This window comes from Dipodomys ordii, unplaced genomic scaffold (genome assembly GCF_000151885.1).
Source record: "Dipodomys ordii isolate 6190 unplaced genomic scaffold, Dord_2.0 Scaffold70, whole genome shotgun sequence".
Taxonomy (NCBI): domain Eukaryota; kingdom Metazoa; phylum Chordata; class Mammalia; order Rodentia; family Heteromyidae; genus Dipodomys; species Dipodomys ordii.
In genome coordinates this window covers 6,715,358-6,732,320 of record NW_012267286.1, presented here as the reverse complement: position 1 = coordinate 6,732,320, position 16,963 = coordinate 6,715,358, and the positions used below count along the sequence as shown (strand labels likewise).

General features: G+C 40.5%; 1 protein-coding gene across 1 annotated transcript in view; it reads right to left on the bottom strand.

The window, feature by feature from the left end:
* Nucleotides 1-3,911: 3,911 nt before the first annotated feature.
* Nucleotides 3,912-16,963, bottom strand: part of Etnppl (ethanolamine-phosphate phospho-lyase) — an 18,835-nt gene continuing 5,783 nt past the window's right edge. The window contains exons 5-13 of the mRNA XM_013023724.1: nucleotides 16,466-16,556; nucleotides 15,100-15,216; nucleotides 13,128-13,210; nucleotides 12,272-12,497; nucleotides 10,756-10,910; nucleotides 9,729-9,818; nucleotides 9,386-9,516; nucleotides 6,957-7,024; nucleotides 3,912-4,818 (exon numbers count right to left, since the gene is read on the bottom strand). Of these exons, the coding sequence (XP_012879178.1) occupies nucleotides 4,681-4,818; nucleotides 6,957-7,024; nucleotides 9,386-9,516; nucleotides 9,729-9,818; nucleotides 10,756-10,910; nucleotides 12,272-12,497; nucleotides 13,128-13,210; nucleotides 15,100-15,216; nucleotides 16,466-16,556 (1,099 nt within the window). The 3' untranslated portion in view covers nucleotides 3,912-4,680. The remainder of the gene's footprint in view (nucleotides 4,819-6,956; nucleotides 7,025-9,385; nucleotides 9,517-9,728; nucleotides 9,819-10,755; nucleotides 10,911-12,271; nucleotides 12,498-13,127; nucleotides 13,211-15,099; nucleotides 15,217-16,465; nucleotides 16,557-16,963) is intronic.

Here is a 16,963-nt window from a genome sequence, read left to right as displayed (position 1 = left end):
TCTGCTTATGTGGGCTGAGGAATCGAACCCAGGGCCTTGTGCATGCAAGGCAAGCACTCTACCACTGAACCACCTTCCCAGCCCTGTTGAGTGGAGTTTTAAATCTTATTCTCCGTGTTTAGGCCTCTATGAATAATCTTTTCATTCTGAAGTCTTACTGTTTCCTCCCTTGATTATTTTTTTTTTACATCTGTTATTCCTTCAAATAGATTAAATTTCTCTTTAGGACTGTGATCACCTGGCATCCATATATGCCTCCTTACCTCTGCCTCGCTTATGACTGAGCAGTTTTCAAAGCACGGTCATCAGAGAAGCAGCACTGTCTTTACTTGGGAGCTCATTAGAAATGAAAAGCTCATCTTCCTACTCTTCCCCTAAGGAATCAGGTGATTAGTTGCTTGGATTATTATTATTTTTTTGGGTCCGGTAGGGGGGCCTGAACTCTGGGCCTGGGCGCTGTCCCTCAGCTCTACCACTTGAGCCACAACGCCACTTCCGGCTTTTTTCTTTTTGTTTATGTGGTGCTAAGGAATCAAACCCAGGGCCTCATGCATGCAAGACAAGCCCTCTACCACTGAGCCACCTTCCCAGCCCTTGCTTTGATTATTTGTTTGATGTTTATACTGAGTCCTTTGTATATTCTGGATATTAATCTTCTCTATTAGATGAATACCTAGCAAAGATTTTATTCTATAGTCTGTGTCTTCACAGTGTATAGTTGTAGATGGTATGTTTTTTTCTGCTTTTGAATTTTCATGCAATCCCATCAGTCAATTCTTAGTCTTTATTATTCTTTTTTTTCTTTATTATTCTTTTTTTTTTTGGGTCCGGTCATGGGGCTTGAACTCTGGGTCTGAGCGCTGTCCCTCAGCTCTTCAGCTCAAGGCTAGCGCTCTACCACTTGAGCCACAGCGCCATTTCCGGCTTTTTTCTTTTTGCTTATGTGGTGCTGAGGAATTGAACCCAGGGCCTCATGCATGCAAGGCAAGTGCTCTACCACCGAGCCACCTTCCAAGCCCCTTCTTTATTATTCTTTTTTTGGGGGGGGTCCAGTCGTGGGGCCTGAACTCTGGGTCTGGGCGCTGTCCCTCAGCTCTTCAGCTCAAGGCTAGCGCTCTACCACTTGAGCCATAGTGCCACTTCCAGTTTTTTTCTTTTTGCTTATGTGGTGCTGAGGAATTGAATCCAGGGCCTTACGCATGCAAGGCAAGCGCTCTACCACTGAGCCACCTTCCCAGCCCTTCTTTATTATTCTTTTAGGTACTGAAATCCTATTAAAAAAGCCATTGTTTATATCTATATTACCAAGCATTTTCCGTATGTCTTTCTCTTGTAATTTCAAAGTTTCAAGTGTTGAATGAAGGCCTTAGATCTTTTTTTTTAATTGGTTTTTGTACAGGGTGAGATAAGGATCTAGTTTCAGTCTTCCACAGGTGGATGTCCAGTTTTTCCAGTACCACTTGTTACAGAGGCTGTCTTATTTCCAGTGCAAGTTTTGCCACCTTTGTCAACAATCAGATAGTTGTAGCTGTGTGGTCTGGCTGTATGTCTCTTGTTTTTGTGCTAATATGCTGTATTTGTTACCATGATTTTGTAGGATAACTTGAAGTCGAGTATTGTGATAGCTTCCTTAGAACTGCTTTTGTGTGGATGTGTGTGTGTGTGTGTGTGTGTGTGTGTGTGTGTGTGAGTGTGATTTCATTGAAGTGTTAGGATTGCTTTTTCTATGTAAAGAAATGTCACTGGAATTATGACACTACTGTGTCTTGCACTTGAATCCTGGCTATAGGAGAAATAGTACCATATCACCATATGTGGTCACAGATTTAGATCATGAACTACATCCTGGAGATGGTTTCTCCAGACTCAAAAGGGATTGACATCGATCTGACATAATCACTGAACTTTCAGAAGGCCATGGCTGTGTGTGTGTGTGTGTGTGTGTGTGTGTGTGTGCAAGCAACAATTTGTGGACTTGAGCTCCGGTCCTAGGCTTTTTTGCTCAGAGCTGGTGCTCTGCCACTTGAGGCACAATTCTACATCCACGTGAGTCACATGGGCTGCTCAGGCTGGCTTCAAACTGCAAAGGTCAGATCTGTCTCCTGAGTAGCTAGTATTATGGGTGTGAGCCAAACAGCACCCAGCCATTCCACTGTCCTTACAAGCTAGTTGTTTCAGGATGATGAATAGAAGGCTTTCAAATATTGAGTATTTAAAAGGAATGGATACTTGGTTTCCTCCCCTCATCTTATGTCTTGTTTTCTTTATAAGTTCCTGTCGCAGTGAGAGCGTCGGCATGTGTGTGAGGCACTTCTGAGTCTCATTGATGCTCAAGGAACCAGACAGGAGGACCATGGCTCTGTGTAAATTGATCTTGCTTTCCAGTCTGTACTTATGCTCCACAGTGCCATTTTTACTCCAAATCCTGTGCCATGATTTCAGTTTTCTCCAAAGGATGGAAAATTAACTGAGTATTTACTTTTATTTCATTCCACAGAAGATATTGCTATAGATATAAAAGGTAGCCAGGTACATTAAGTGAGAAGTTGGTGACTAGTGTTTCATTATGTTCAAGTTAATATGACCTCTTGGAATTCTTGTATGTGAGGTACTGTATCACTTGGGAGTTTTCCTAGTGCCTGTCACTGATTGATTGAACAACATTTTGCTTTTTTGCTTGTGAGTAGTTAAAAGCCAATTCATCAAAAGCACTGTGTTTACAGCATTTCATTAGTAGATTTGACCCTCCGTGTCAACTGATTCCTCTTTAAAGCTTCCGATCAAAGGGTATGGAAGCAAAGGCACTGGGTTGGAGTCAGTCATCAGGTGCCAGTCGTGGCATGGCTTCTGAGCACATGAGGCACCTTAGCCAGTTTCCTAACATCTGTGGCCCCCCACTTTCTCCATCTATGAAACATGGGGCTGAGGCCAGGCACTCACACCCTTTGGGGTGTTCTTTAAAGGAAAAAAAAAACAACAGAAAAAGACCCAGAGAAATATAGGTCCCATGGTTTCCCTTATTTGCAATAACTAGTATACATCTAGGATAATCTTACCAGACAAGCAGAAAAGGCCAAAAGCTATGTACATATGACCATAGAAGATGAGCTAAGTGAAATGAACCCCAAGAGGTTTTTTCTTTGCTGCTGTTGTTTTTAATGTACTATGTGATTTTTTTTGTTCCTCTTGTATGCTCTTCCCCAATGGTATAATCCCTGTTGTTACTCTATTTGATTTCTAATTTGGCAAGGGGAGGGGGAATGGAAACAGCAAAATGCTGAAACAAGTATACAAGTTGACCCATTGTAACAATGAGATGTATAAGACACTATGTTGAAAATGAACTTTACAACTTGGTGGGGTGGGGGTGGGGAATTGGAGAGGTGGAGAGGGAAGGGATGGTAGGGGAAAACAAAGGAGGGGTAATAATGCTCCATAGGAAATGTACTCATTACCTTACTTATGTAATTGTAACCCCTCTGAACAGTATCTTTACAATAAAAAATTACAAAATAATTCCAGACAGTAGAAATGAAAGACAATGAAAAGCAAAAGTGAAAAGTAGTGACAAATATATACAACTCTATAATATTGAGGTGTGTGTGTGTGTCTGTGTCTATGCCAGTCCTGGGGCTTGAACTTGGGGCCTGGGCACTATTTCCTTTTTCATTCAAGGCTAGTATTCTACAACAGTTAAGCCTCTAGCTCCAGTATTTTGTGGTTTATTGGAGATAAGAGTCTCACAGACTTTCCTGCCTGGACTGCTTTGAATCTCAATCCTGAGATTTCAGCCATCTGAGTAGCTAGGATTACAGTGTGAGCCACCAGCGTCTGGCTTTGATTCACTTTTTAGTATTTGCTTTATATGATTTTTTTTCTCAAATGATTATCATTTTATCACCCCCAATTCAACATTCCTTGCAAGAGTAAACATTTACTAGTAAACATTTTGTTTATATCATTTTTTTATTGTAGTTCATAAATACTCTTACATCCTAAACCATTAAATTAATATTTTAAAGAACTAACTCTTCAGTTAAGGCATCTACTATACTCAACTTTCTAATTTTAAATATTACAACATATGTAAAGATGCCAATTTTCTATTTGCAAGCTTAAATTTGGTGGAATAAATTGAGTAACATCAGAAATTCCAAGTAAATTAACAGGGTAGAGGCATAACTAATCATGTTTGTTTTGTTTGTTTTCAGTACTGGGCCTTGCACTTGCTTGGTAGGCACTCTACCATTTGAGCATACCTACGGTCCTATTTGGTTTTAATTTTCAGATAGAGTCCTGTACTTTTTGCCTAGGGACAGCTTGGACCTCAAAATTTGCACTTATATTTCCAGTGTAGCTGGAATTACAGATATTTTTCATCATGCCTGGTATCTTGGTCAAGATGGGATCTTGCTAACTTTTTCACTCAGGCTGGCCTTGAACTATGTTCCTCATGATCTCTGCCTCTCTAGCCTCTGGGATTACAGATGTGTAAAACCACAACTGGCCTCTGCTAAGAATTGTGAGTTTATTACTTGGTTTATTCTTGTTAAGTCATTTACCTTTTTATTTATAAGTCTAAACTGAATGAATACCCTTCAAGGGTACAATAGGGTTATTAAGAGATGACAAACTCCCCCATTCTTTACAACTCTGAACATCTGTCTTGCTTTATAATGTTCATCTATCATGTCTTGAGAGCTTCTTACTGAGTGGTGCATGCTTGCTTGGGCACATGCCATTTCTCTTTCTGCTGGGATTTTCTGTGTGGTCAGTGGTGTTATTGCTGAGTGGGTCTCCATGTTCTTTCTCAGGCATCTGCAAGACAGGCAACAAAACTTCCACAGCTGTCCTCTGCCCCTACCCAGTCTCTGCAGGAGAAATGAACAGCCTATGCCCACCAAAAACCCCAGGGAAAATGGGACAAAACCACACAGTTATTCCTCACTACCCCTTGTTAGTGCCTTTAACAGACCTTGGAAATGCAAGGTCAACAGAACACCTCCAAGTTAAAATCTCATCCACAGGCATCATCTGTGCTAACTCCAGGGTGAAGCTTCTTGGGGTGAACTTTTGGTGTTTGAAAGATCCTTGACAGTGCTTGATAAATCCATTGTGCACCTGTGGCTCTGTCCTGGACTTGATGAACATCTCTTCCACTTCAGATGATAGACACTATATGCCATTAGTGGGGATGAAAATGAGTACAGCTACTATGGAAATCATTATGGAGGTGTCTCAAAAACTAAGAGTAAATTTAACATAAAATCTTGCTATGCCACTCCTGGGCATACTTCTGAAAGAATGTAAGTTAGCATACAATAGAGATCAATAAAGATGCCTGAATACTTTTTTTCTGGCAGTACTGGGTTGCAACTCAATGCTTTATGCTTGTTAAGCAGGTGCTCTGCCATTTGAGCCACTCCCTTCATTTTGTTTTGCTTTTAGTTATTTTACAGGTATGCTATTGTCTTTTCACTAGGCTAGCCTGAATTGTGATTGCCTTACCAATGCTTCCTGCTTAGCTAGAATAACAAGTACACACCAACATGCTTAACTTTTTGGTTTAGGTTGGGTCTCATTAGCTTTTTGTTCTGGTTGGCCTTGAGCCCCGAGTCTTCCAGTGTTTACCTCCTGAGTAGCAGGGATTATAGCTATGAGTTACTGTGCCTAGCTGACAGTCACAGCTCTCATGTTCAATTCCCAATAGTAGCTAAGTTATGGAATCTGCATAGGTGCCAATCAGCTGAAGAATGAATAAAGAAAATGTGGTATATGTGCACCATGGAATGTTATTCAGACAAAAAGAAGACTAAAATTGTTATGATAGGACATCTGGTGAGATAGACACACACACACAGACACACACAGACACACACAGACACACACAGACACACACAGACACACACAGACACACACAGACACACACACACACACACACACACACACATATATATATCACAAAATAACAGATTTCCTGGGTTCCTACAACTGGTTTGAGTAGTGTGAAGAGACTGGAGCAGTTAGCAAATCATTTGCTCTCGCCCTAACAGCCTGGTGAACAGGACTTTGTTGTCTTCCCTGGCCGTCAGGCAGGCTCTAGGCACTGAGTGTTCTTTCGTGCATCTAAGTCATAAACAAATAACAAATTATGCAATGAAGCCTCCCTAGTTTTTGTTGTTCTGTTTCTCAACCCCAGGGTATTCTTTCTCATACACTGGGCAGCTCGGGAGGAGAAGGAGCAGCCCCTGTGCTGGAAGTACATCAAATGTAGAAACTAGGCCACCAGGGCCGGATGATGCCAGGCCCCTGCTGCTGGTCAGGCTTCCACTTGAGCTCATTTCTGAATGGAGCTCTCATACTTTGGAGCCCCACAGCTAATGTCCCTGCTGATGGTGAGCCCAGGGTGCTGTCAGATGATCCTCAGACCAAAAGGGAAGGTGCTTTCCCAGTCCCTGTCTTTCTATTGCTCTCCATATTTTAAACATATTTGCAGGCTACAGGAGATTTTTTTTGGTGGGGGGGTCTGGTCATGGGGCCTGAATTCTGGGCGCTGTCCCTCAGCTCTTCAGCTCAAGGCTAGCGCTCTACCACTTGAGCCACAGCACCACTTCCGGCTTTTTTCTTTTTTGCTTATGTGGTGCTGAGGAATTGAACCCAGGGCTTCATGCATGCAAGGCACTGAGCCATCTTCCCAGCCCCAGGAGATTTTTTTTGTATTGTTTGTTTGTTGTTTATTTTATTAGGGGAATGTATAATCTCCTAAGAATACTACTTTGGCTTTCTCTCAGATGAGATACTGGTTTTGGAAATTTAATCATGACCTTAAAATTGAAAAAATTAGTTCAACCTTAGCATGCATTAGTTTTTGTTCGTTCTATCACTATATATTTTCTTTTTGGTAAGTTCTCAAAACTTTAAACTTTGCCCCTAAAACTACAGTAGTGGAGTCTTACCTTTGTTCTGCATGGAGTATTCGCAAAGATTGAACTTTCAGATTCAGTTCCTGTTGCTTCTTCTAAAACTAAATAAAAGTATCACAGAGAAGACAGAATAACATGAAAGCCTGAATGAAATTTAGTATCTCTAGGGATATACTTAAAAAAGAAATCAAAAGGCAAGTATGTTTTCAACATAGTGTCTTGTACATCTCATTGTTACAATGGGTCAACCTGTATCCCTATTTAATCATTTTGTTTAGAAAATAATCTTTATCATTCATAATCGGTATTTAGCTCCTTTACCTATCTCCAATTCATGTTATTTAAAGGAAATTCTATTTTCACCCGTGTGTGTGTGTGTGTGTGTGTGTGTGTGTGTCTGTGTCTATGTGCGCGTGCGTTCACATACATGCTGAGATCAGCATACGTGCTGATACTGGGGCTTGAATTAAGGTCTTTCACTTTTGATTGGCTTTTTCTGCTCAAGGTTGGCACTCTACTACTTGAACCACAGCTCCACTTCAGATTCTTTCATGATTAATTGGAGAAAGGTCTTTCAGATTTGTCTGCTAAGGTTGGCTTTGAACCTCAATCCTCAGATCTCAACTTCCTGAGTAGGATTATAGGCTTGCTACTGGTACCCAGCTGGGTTACTTTTAATAATTCTTAGCTCTGAGAATAACATTCAGCTCTGAGCCAAAAAAAAAAGAACCAGCTATGAATTACAGGTTGATGCTTAAGTTTCTAAACATCAATTATCTCTGCTAAAATGATCCCTGACTTCTCAGCCTTCTCCTAACCTCCAAAGCAGAGGAACCATCAGAATCTTTATGAAGATTCAACTAAGCAATCACAAATATGAACTAAAAAATATGTTCCAACAGTGCTCTATGATTTTCAATATAGTTTTATAACACTGATTTATTTTTTAATCTTATTTATGGTCAGAGCAGAAAACAAGTGGAATGAATTGCACATATGAAAAATTCTTAATGATAGGCTATAATTTTGAATGACATATGGAGGTCCTTGTAATTGGAATAGAACTCACAGTACTAAGGGTTAAATTTAGAGCTCAGAGCTTCATTCTTGCTCAGCTTGCTTGGCTGACACTTTGCCATTTGAGCCACACCTCCAGCCCAGATTTTTGTGGTTAATTGGAGATGAGAGTCTTGAGAAATGTTTTTCCTTGGTTGGCTTTGACTCTCAGTCCTCCAGGTGAGTGCTCGGTCTTATGAGTAGCTAGGGTTACAGGTGTGTGCCACCCGTGTCTGTCTAGAACTAAAATGTATTAATATGTTTTCAATATTATTTATTTTTTTGTTGTGGGGCTGGAACTCAGGACCTAGGCGCTATTCCTGAGCTCTTTTGCTCAAGGTTATTGCTCTACCATTTTTTAAAATAAGTTTTTTATTGTGAAAATACTGTACAGAAGGGTTACAATTACATGAGCAAGGTACATTTCTTATCAAGCATTGTTGCCTCCTTTGTTTTTCCCCTACCATCCCTGCCCTCCCATCTCCACAACTACCCCCCCCACCCCCCCCCCCCCCCCCCGCCAAAGTTGTAAAGTCAACATAGCGTCTTGTACATCTCATTGTTGCAATGTGTCCATCTGTACCTATTTAAATAATTTGTTAGCCACAGCTCCACTTCTGGTTTTCTGGTGGTTTATTGGAGATGAGTCTCCCAGACTTTCCTGCTTGGGCTGGCTTTGTATCGAGGCCCTAAGAGCTCTGCTTCCTGAGCAGCTAGGATTTCAGAAGTGAGCTATCAGTGTCTGGCTTATTTAAAAACTTAAAGAGCACAAAGTCAAATGATTCGACATATAGTAAAAATAATTAAGACAGAATCTGTAACTTTTAGTAAAAATATTTCAGTTATCTTAACTGGTTCTGAATCCATACACACTGTATTTGTGGTGTGTGGTACAGGAAAGATATTTTGTTTTAATTATCTATCTTTTTTTCTGTGGTAAAAATGGTAAAATAACACATTGGTAGCTGGTGTATGGTACACACCTGTAATCCCAGCTCCTGAGAGGCTGAGACAGTTGGATCAAACTCTGAGACGAGTGGTACTGAGAGAGATGGGGGACTGATGGAAGTTAAGTGCACTGTCGTCATAAACTGACAGGTTGAATTGAAATTCTTTTGTATTACAGATAATAAAATTAATAAAGAAGTTCAAATCCAGCCTGGGTAATAATGAGACCTTGTCTCAACCAACCAACCAACCAGTATGCTATGTCAGTAAAAATTTAGATTTGAAGTCATGTGAGCAATAGCTGAGTGGGTTAAAGGGTCCATGTAGTTATTTTTCCAATGATCTGTGTTTAGTTCTAACTGGAAAGTTCTCCATTTATTTCTGCCTCACTTCCATGGGGGGAAGACAAGAAGCCAGGGGAGAAGGCAAAGAGACATCTTTCGGGTCTGTGCACCAACCTGTCAGGATGCCATCGAGCTGGTCCACCATGAACTTTGCATCCTCCTCGGTGAAGCACAGGGGTGGTTTGACTTTGAGCACGTTTCTATGCGGCCCGTCAGCACTGAGGAGCACTCGGCGTTCTTTCATTCTAATGAAGGCAGGAAACAGATGGGAGGGCAGACAACGATAAAAGGATTACTTATGCCCATGAAGCCAGCACAGACAAGTGTTCTGCATCCAACATGTCCATGTTTCTAAACTGCTTGGCTTAACTTTATCTTTTTTCTTTGAGAGGTAAGAGGGGAAAAAGCAAACATTCAAGGGGGTCAAGATACCAAATAGATGTGGAGGTGCATTTACTTGTAGATGATGTGTTGAGCTTCTGCTGTGGCTGGAGTTCTTTTCTCCTGGTCCTTCACTAAGTCAATTCCAATGAAAAGGCCAATGCCCCTGCAGAAGGTGGAAAAAGTTAACATACACACACTCAGTCAACAACACAAGGCACTGTCACAGAAAAGCAACACTGTCCCCAAGCAGTTTGTGTGTGTGGGTGTGTGCACGTGCGTATGTATGCTGGTACCGGGGCTTGAACTCAGGACTGAGCACTGTCCCTTAGCTGGTTTTGCTCAAGGTTGGTGCTATAGCACATTGATCACATCCCCACTTCCACCTTTTGGCAGGCTTACTGGAAACAAGCATCTCATGGACTTAATCTGCCCAGAATGGCTTTGAATTGTGATCTTCGGATCTCAGTCTCCTGAGTAGGTAGGATTACAGGTGTAGAGATTGGTGCCCTGCCCAAACATGTTTTAATTTGAAGTGAATGTGATGTCTCTAATTGATTTTTAATGAATCCAAAATACTAACTCTGTGCACAGTTGCTTTTAGCTTTTGGTTTCTGGGGAGCAGTCAGTACTGGTGGAGTTTGAACTCAGGTGCTTGAACTTGCTACGCAGGTGAATTACTGTGGAGCCACAGCTCATGCCATTTAATTTCCCTGTCTATTCATATGCTTGTAAATAATTATATATATTCAAATATAGAAAAGGTCATATACCTATATACCTACAAACATAAAATATCCAGTTTTAGGATTGCATTTAAGTAATTTTCCATGAATCATTTAGATTTAAATTTCTTTTTATCTCTCTCTTTGGGTACTAAAATTACTCTGGCTTTATAAAAAGGAAAGTAAATATAAAAATCAGGAAAGCTATATACCCACATTTAACTGTGCTGATACCTAGGTTCTGCATTAAGATTGATTTTTGCTTTGTCTGTTTTTCAGTGTTTTCTATAATAGGTTTCATATAACTTTATTTCAACTATATATGATAAATGCTTTGGAAAAATGATTAACTAGATGATAACTTTGAGATAGACTTACCGAATATCTCCTATCAAAATATGTTTAGCCTTCTGTCTATTCAGTAACTCAATAAGATAATTTCCTACTCTTGTAGCATTTCCTTGAAGGTCTTCATTTTGAATTACATCTAGGACAGCCAAACCAACAGCACAAGATACTGGATTTCCTCCATACTATAAAGGAGAAAAAATAATGAAAATTTAATAGGTGAATTAGTGGTACTGCTTTATCTCTGAAAAATCTGGTTCATATACATACCTGAATCATAAGCCTATGTATTTCACAAATACTGAGAAAATATAATTTTAGTAGAATTTTTAATATGTTAATTTCTCAGACTTGGAATATAGCATTTGTGTGGGTTTTTTTTTTTTTGTTTTTTTGTTTTGCCAGTCCTGGGGCTTGAATGCAGAGCCTGGGCACTGTCCCTGAGCTTCTTTTGCTCAAGGCTAGCAATCTACCACTTGAGCCACAGTGCCACTTCCAGCTTTTTTTATGTGGTACTAAGGAATCGAATACAGAGCTCCATGGATGCTAGACAAGCACTCTATCACTAAGCCACATTCCCAGCCTGGAATACAGCATTATTCTATCCATCAGATCGAGAAAAATTCACTCCAGATTTATGTTGCATAACTAATATGAGGGACTATTGAGGAATTTATTGATTCATCTAAACAATATGAAAAATTATACTGTGAATTAAAGATTCCAGAGTGTGGCTCAATAATGGAAATCCTGAAGAGCTGACTGAAAACATCCCAGCAAGGACTTTTCCCCCCAAAATGTCCTTCGATTTGCATTTTACTTTAGCTACAACAAGTGCTGTTATACTGTTATGCTGTGCAGTTTACCGTGATTTTTTTCCTCAAGCCTAAAGCGTATTACTTTTTGGGGAGTAAAGCCAAGGAAATACATATCCCAGAGATAAAAAGTTAGTGTCTCTTGTGACAATTGAATAACATTTACAGTATTGCATCATCTAAATACTTTAAATTCATCTATATAGATATCTATATACCTATATATTTATCAAATGTTAATGAAAGTATAACCTCTGAAGTTTAGGAAGATAGCCATCTATCACTGGAAAAATTATTAAGACTGTATTAGAAAGAGGAAAACTGTAGAAGAAAAAGAGGAATTAGCCGGGCTCTGGTGGCTCATGCCTGTAATCCTAGCTACTCAGGAGGCTGAGATTTGAGAATCGTGGTTCAAAGCCAGCCCGGGCAGGAAAGTCCGTGAGACTCTTCTCTCCAATAAACCACTAGAAAACCGGAAGTGGAGCTATGGCTCAAGCGGTAGAGCGCTCGCCTTGAGCTGAAGAGTGCAGGGACAGTGCCCAAGCTCAGAATTCAAGCCCCACAACCGATTAAAAAAGAGGAATTATACTAGATAAAATCTGACTAGATCAAAGTTTGACTACAATTCTGGGGTAGCTAACTGGTACCTCTGAGCCTTATTCTTTATTATTTGGCAAAAAGTATAAGAATATACTTTCCTCTCCAGATTAAAGTTGTAGACCACAATTTACCGTATTGAAGTATTCCATCCCAGAGTTGTTGAAGGCTTCTGCAATTTCTCTGGTGGTCACCACACATGCTATTGGATGTCCATTGCCCATTGGTTTCCCCATGGTGACAATGTCTGGGACAAAGTCTTCCCCATGCATTTGGAAGCTCCAGAAATATTTCCCAACGCGGCCAAAGCCTACCTGGACTTCATCAGCTATAAACACTCCCCCTGCATTGTGCACATACCTGAAAGGCAAAGATGTTTTCATGCCTCCAGGACACCAAGATTCCCCAAACTTGCAGGTCCTGCAATCCTAGCTATTCAGGAGGCCCAGGCCCTGAGTTCGAGCCCCAGTATACACACACACACACACACGCAAAATGACCTGAGGCCTTAATCTGCCTTAGTGATAGTCTAGTATTCAAAACCTCTAATAGGCTCTACAATATGATCACATTATTTCTAAATGAGACACCTTTCATTATTTGATTTGTGCTGCTTAATATATACTATAAGGAGGTATTTTAAGTAGGAAAAGAAAGACAAGTGGTTTTTTGCAGGTTGTTTTTGTTTTTGTTTTACTTTTCTACGAATTCTTTAGGCTTTGGTACCACCAGCCAATGAGAAGGGATTCAAGGCCAGGCTTTGCATCAGAGTCCTAAAGACCGCTTTGCTGGTCTGTGGGTCAATACTTTATTTGCTGGATCTTTGGAAAGGTTAGAGTAGCATCTGAGAGTCCTGAACAGACAGAAAGCCAGTAGTGCCTGTTTACCATCTAGCCTGAAGTACTTTGACATTTTAGCCATTAGTATTAGCCCTACAGAATTTTCACAGTGCCCTCAGTCTGACCAAGGATGCATAGGGAAAGGACATACTCTGCCACTTTCTGGAAGTAGCCTGCTGGAGGAATGATTTGGCCACCACAGCTCTGCATCGATTCAGCAATAAAGGCAGCAATCTAAAAAGAAAAGATGGAGGGGGTAGTCAAAGCTCATTAGGTTCCCCTCATCCGCTGTAGAAGAACATTTCTTATAGGATAGTTGATTTTAAAAGTAGCCAAGAAAAGACCTACAGTGATGCCAAACAGGCCTTTTGATTAAAAAAATAAAAGATGCCGGTGATAGAGAACCAACTGATGGAAAAGCACTAGTGTCGGAAGATCTAGGGTACCAATAAAGCTATCAAGTGACATGGAGAGGAGAGGGTGAGTTCTACCTCTTCGTAATTACTTTAAGCTCCGTGGGGGTAATTAGAATGTGCTGCAGAAGACTGATGTTTTGATCGGTCTTTGATGTGACTATCTAAAAAGTTACCCAGGTGCCCGTTTCGAAGTTCAGTAAAATAGGATTGCTAGGATGGGCACTGAGCAAATGGAAGGGTGGCCTATGGCCTATACCTTAAGTCAATCTACTATATTTCTGGGGCTCTGCCCTGAGCCAAGGCTTACCTAAACAGGTAGGCAACTCGGATGAAGTTGTCTGGATGGAAAGGCAGAGAAAGAAGGAAATGGATCACCATGACTTAAGAGGACAAATTACATGAAGAATATGAGACAGGAAATCAACAGACCCAAGATCTCAGACTATTCCTTAACAGTCAAATCAGTTGGGGTTAAACCATTCCCTAAATAACTAAAGAAGTTATTTAGTGTGCTAGCTATAGAACGAGGCTGTTGGACTTGAGAGATTTTTGATGTAATATTTCAAGACTTTGCAAACATGTCTAACACTCAAACATCTGCCTTCTAGTTGCTCATTGCTTCTAGCATGGGTAACGAGTTGGTATTAATGCAAGTGCTTGGGAATATTACATGCTAATATTCTTGAAAAATGCTTTGCATCCTCCTCCTGTAGCAAAGGTAACACATGATGTGTTTTTTTTCTTCCTGAAAGCATTTATTTACTGCATTGTAAAGAGGTATAGGCTGTAAGAAAGGGAGACTAGGAAGCTCCTTTCAAGAGAGAGCTTTAGGTCTGCATAGGCATCAAAGGAAAAGAAGAGGAAAGAGAAAAGGAGGAAGAGGAGGGGGAGGAGAGGAAGGGAGAAAGGAGGAGGAGGAGGAGCAACAGCTTAGAAACGTGAACAGGTTCACCAGGTTCAAAAGACAAAATATTTGGATCTTTGGGCAAAGGAAATCATTTTTATTCCTGTTGATTTTTTTTTTTTAGTTGCCATGTCTGTCATCAGTCAGTTGAAAGGCAAAGTGTTACAAGCTGTACTAAATATCTGCATTGGTAACCCCCAGATGCGCTGAGCATTGGATGTTAAGCTAAAGACCAAAGAAGTGAGATCCCTTTCCTGCTCTAGTTGAAGATTCTGGTTCTGTCTTGAAAGCTCAGGCCCAGTCTCAAGGATGTTCTTCTGTCTAACCAGGCACAGACCAACCTTAGGCTCTGGCTTTTTGAAGTTTGAATAGAACCGAGGCTCCTTTGTATATCTGGAGGTCTGTAAAAGTCCTGAGGCCCCAAGGCCACTCTGGCTCTTCCCCTCACCATCCATTAACACTTCACTTTTTTCTCAATGGGAAGAGTTTGTCCCTGTCCTATCACCTTTCCTAATGCTCTCTTCTCCCATCCTCTGGACCAGGCCCTACACTACTGAGGTCAGAAGTAGGTCACCAGCCCTGGAAGGAGCGTACAGTTGCGTTTCTAGGATCCCTAAAGGTGACTAGTCTTAGTGGCATGACTGTAACACTGCACTTTTTGAAATATGAACCAAGTGGCAAAACACAACAGAGAACTGAAAGGAAAACTTAAACTGAAAGGAAAACTTCTCTTCTGACTGGTGTATTGCAAGCAATGCCAACCATTTTATAAAAGATGTCAGTGTGGTTCCCTAATCGCCAACCTTCCTTCCACTGTGATGAGCTGCTTCAATTATTTTCTTCACTTCCTCTGCATAGGCGCTGGCTGGGTCTGGGTGATCGTCTCTGTATTTTCCCCTGTAAGTATCTGGAGTTGGTGCCTAAAAACATCAAATGATGTCATTTCTCATTATTTATCTCTTTGACAAACTTAGAGGCATTACCCCTGAGGGCATGTTAGAAAGGTAACCATGCTGACTTAAGTGACTACACGTTCTCTTGTTCTTTTCCTCCACATTTCTGACTGCCATAGAGATCTGATAGCTTTGAATTGTGAACAGGAGCTTGGTTTTGCTTTCAGACTCTTATAAATCAAGACTTTAGCCCTATTCCTATAAAAAGCAAATTTAGATCAATAAGTGCAATATAAATGTACATTTTATGACTATAAAAATGTCAGTGAATGGAAACTATATTAATGATTCTATATTGAAAAAAAACCCAATACTTCACCATAGCACAAAAATATAATCATTCAGAAATCTAGAGGGGGACTTAGTTTTGATAGCAGCTTTTAGTCTTGAAGGAGGTAGTGATGTTTTCCTTAGAAAGTCTACTCATCTGGGCTGGGCACCAGTGGCTCACTCATAATCCTAGCTACTCAGGAGGCCAAGGTCTAAGGATCGCAGTTCAAAGCCAGCTGGGGAAGGAAAATCCATGAGACTTTTATCTCCAGTTAACCTCCAGAAAACTGGAAGTGGTGCTCTGGCTCAAAGTGGTAGTGCTAGCCTTGAGTGAAAGTGCTCAGGACAGTGCCCACGCCTGAGTTCAAGGCCCATGACCGACAACAAAAAAAAAGTTGTCTCATCTGGGATATAGCTCAGTGGCAACTCACTTTCCTAGTATGTGCAACGTCCTGGGTTCAATCCCCAGTATGAAAAAAGAAAAGACAAAAAGGTCTACTGATCATTTACATGAACAGAGCAAATGAATCCCACTGTTTTGACTACTTGGTTAGCTTAATAGGTACTTTTTGACTTAATGGACCTATAATTCAGCACAGAGCAAGTTATTTTTTTTTTAGCAGTCATAGATGCATTTCAGCTCAAGATTTGAGTTGGAATCAGTTGTAGGAGAAGCACTGGTAGACCAAAAAGCAAGAGAAATAAAGTGATACTTGGAATAACATGATACTTTTAAACTAACTTAACTACTGTGAGACTCATCAATGAGCCTTAAGACATGTTCTGTCATTCTGTAGCCCTTCGACTTGAGCAAGTTACATACTGGTATAGATCTTCATTTCTTTTTCTATGGTTTTGTTTCAATGTAAACGTTGGGCTGAATCATCTTTAGACAGCCATCATTTAGACAGCTAGCATTCTGATCGTAGGATACTAAAATACTTACCACATGCACAAATTCTTTCTTGACATCTTTGCCCTTCTGAAATTTATATGGGCTGATCTCAATTAAAGATGACAAATGACCATGATAAGCACTAAAAAGAAAAAAGAAAAAGGCTCCATGAATGATACTTTTCTAGCATGTGAACTTAAATGCTGCATTGACTCATATGCAGCCATCCAAGGGAAAGCCCAGCACTGGTGCCAGAATTAAAATCTAATTTTTTAAAATAGTAAGACTGTGCATTTAGTTTGTCCATTTCCTCTTACACCTCTAAGAAAACACATAGAAAGCCAAATATGTGTCCTCAAAAGCAATTTCTTTGGGTAACATGATTTTTTTGTCATGGCTAAATTAGTCTCTAAATGTGAAAAATTGTTTTTATTTTTTTATTTTTGGGTCTGGTCGTGGGGCTTGAACTCTGGGCCTGGGCGCTGTCCCTCAGCTCTTCAGCTCAAGGCTAGCACTCTACCACTTGAGCCACAGCGCCACTTCCAGCTT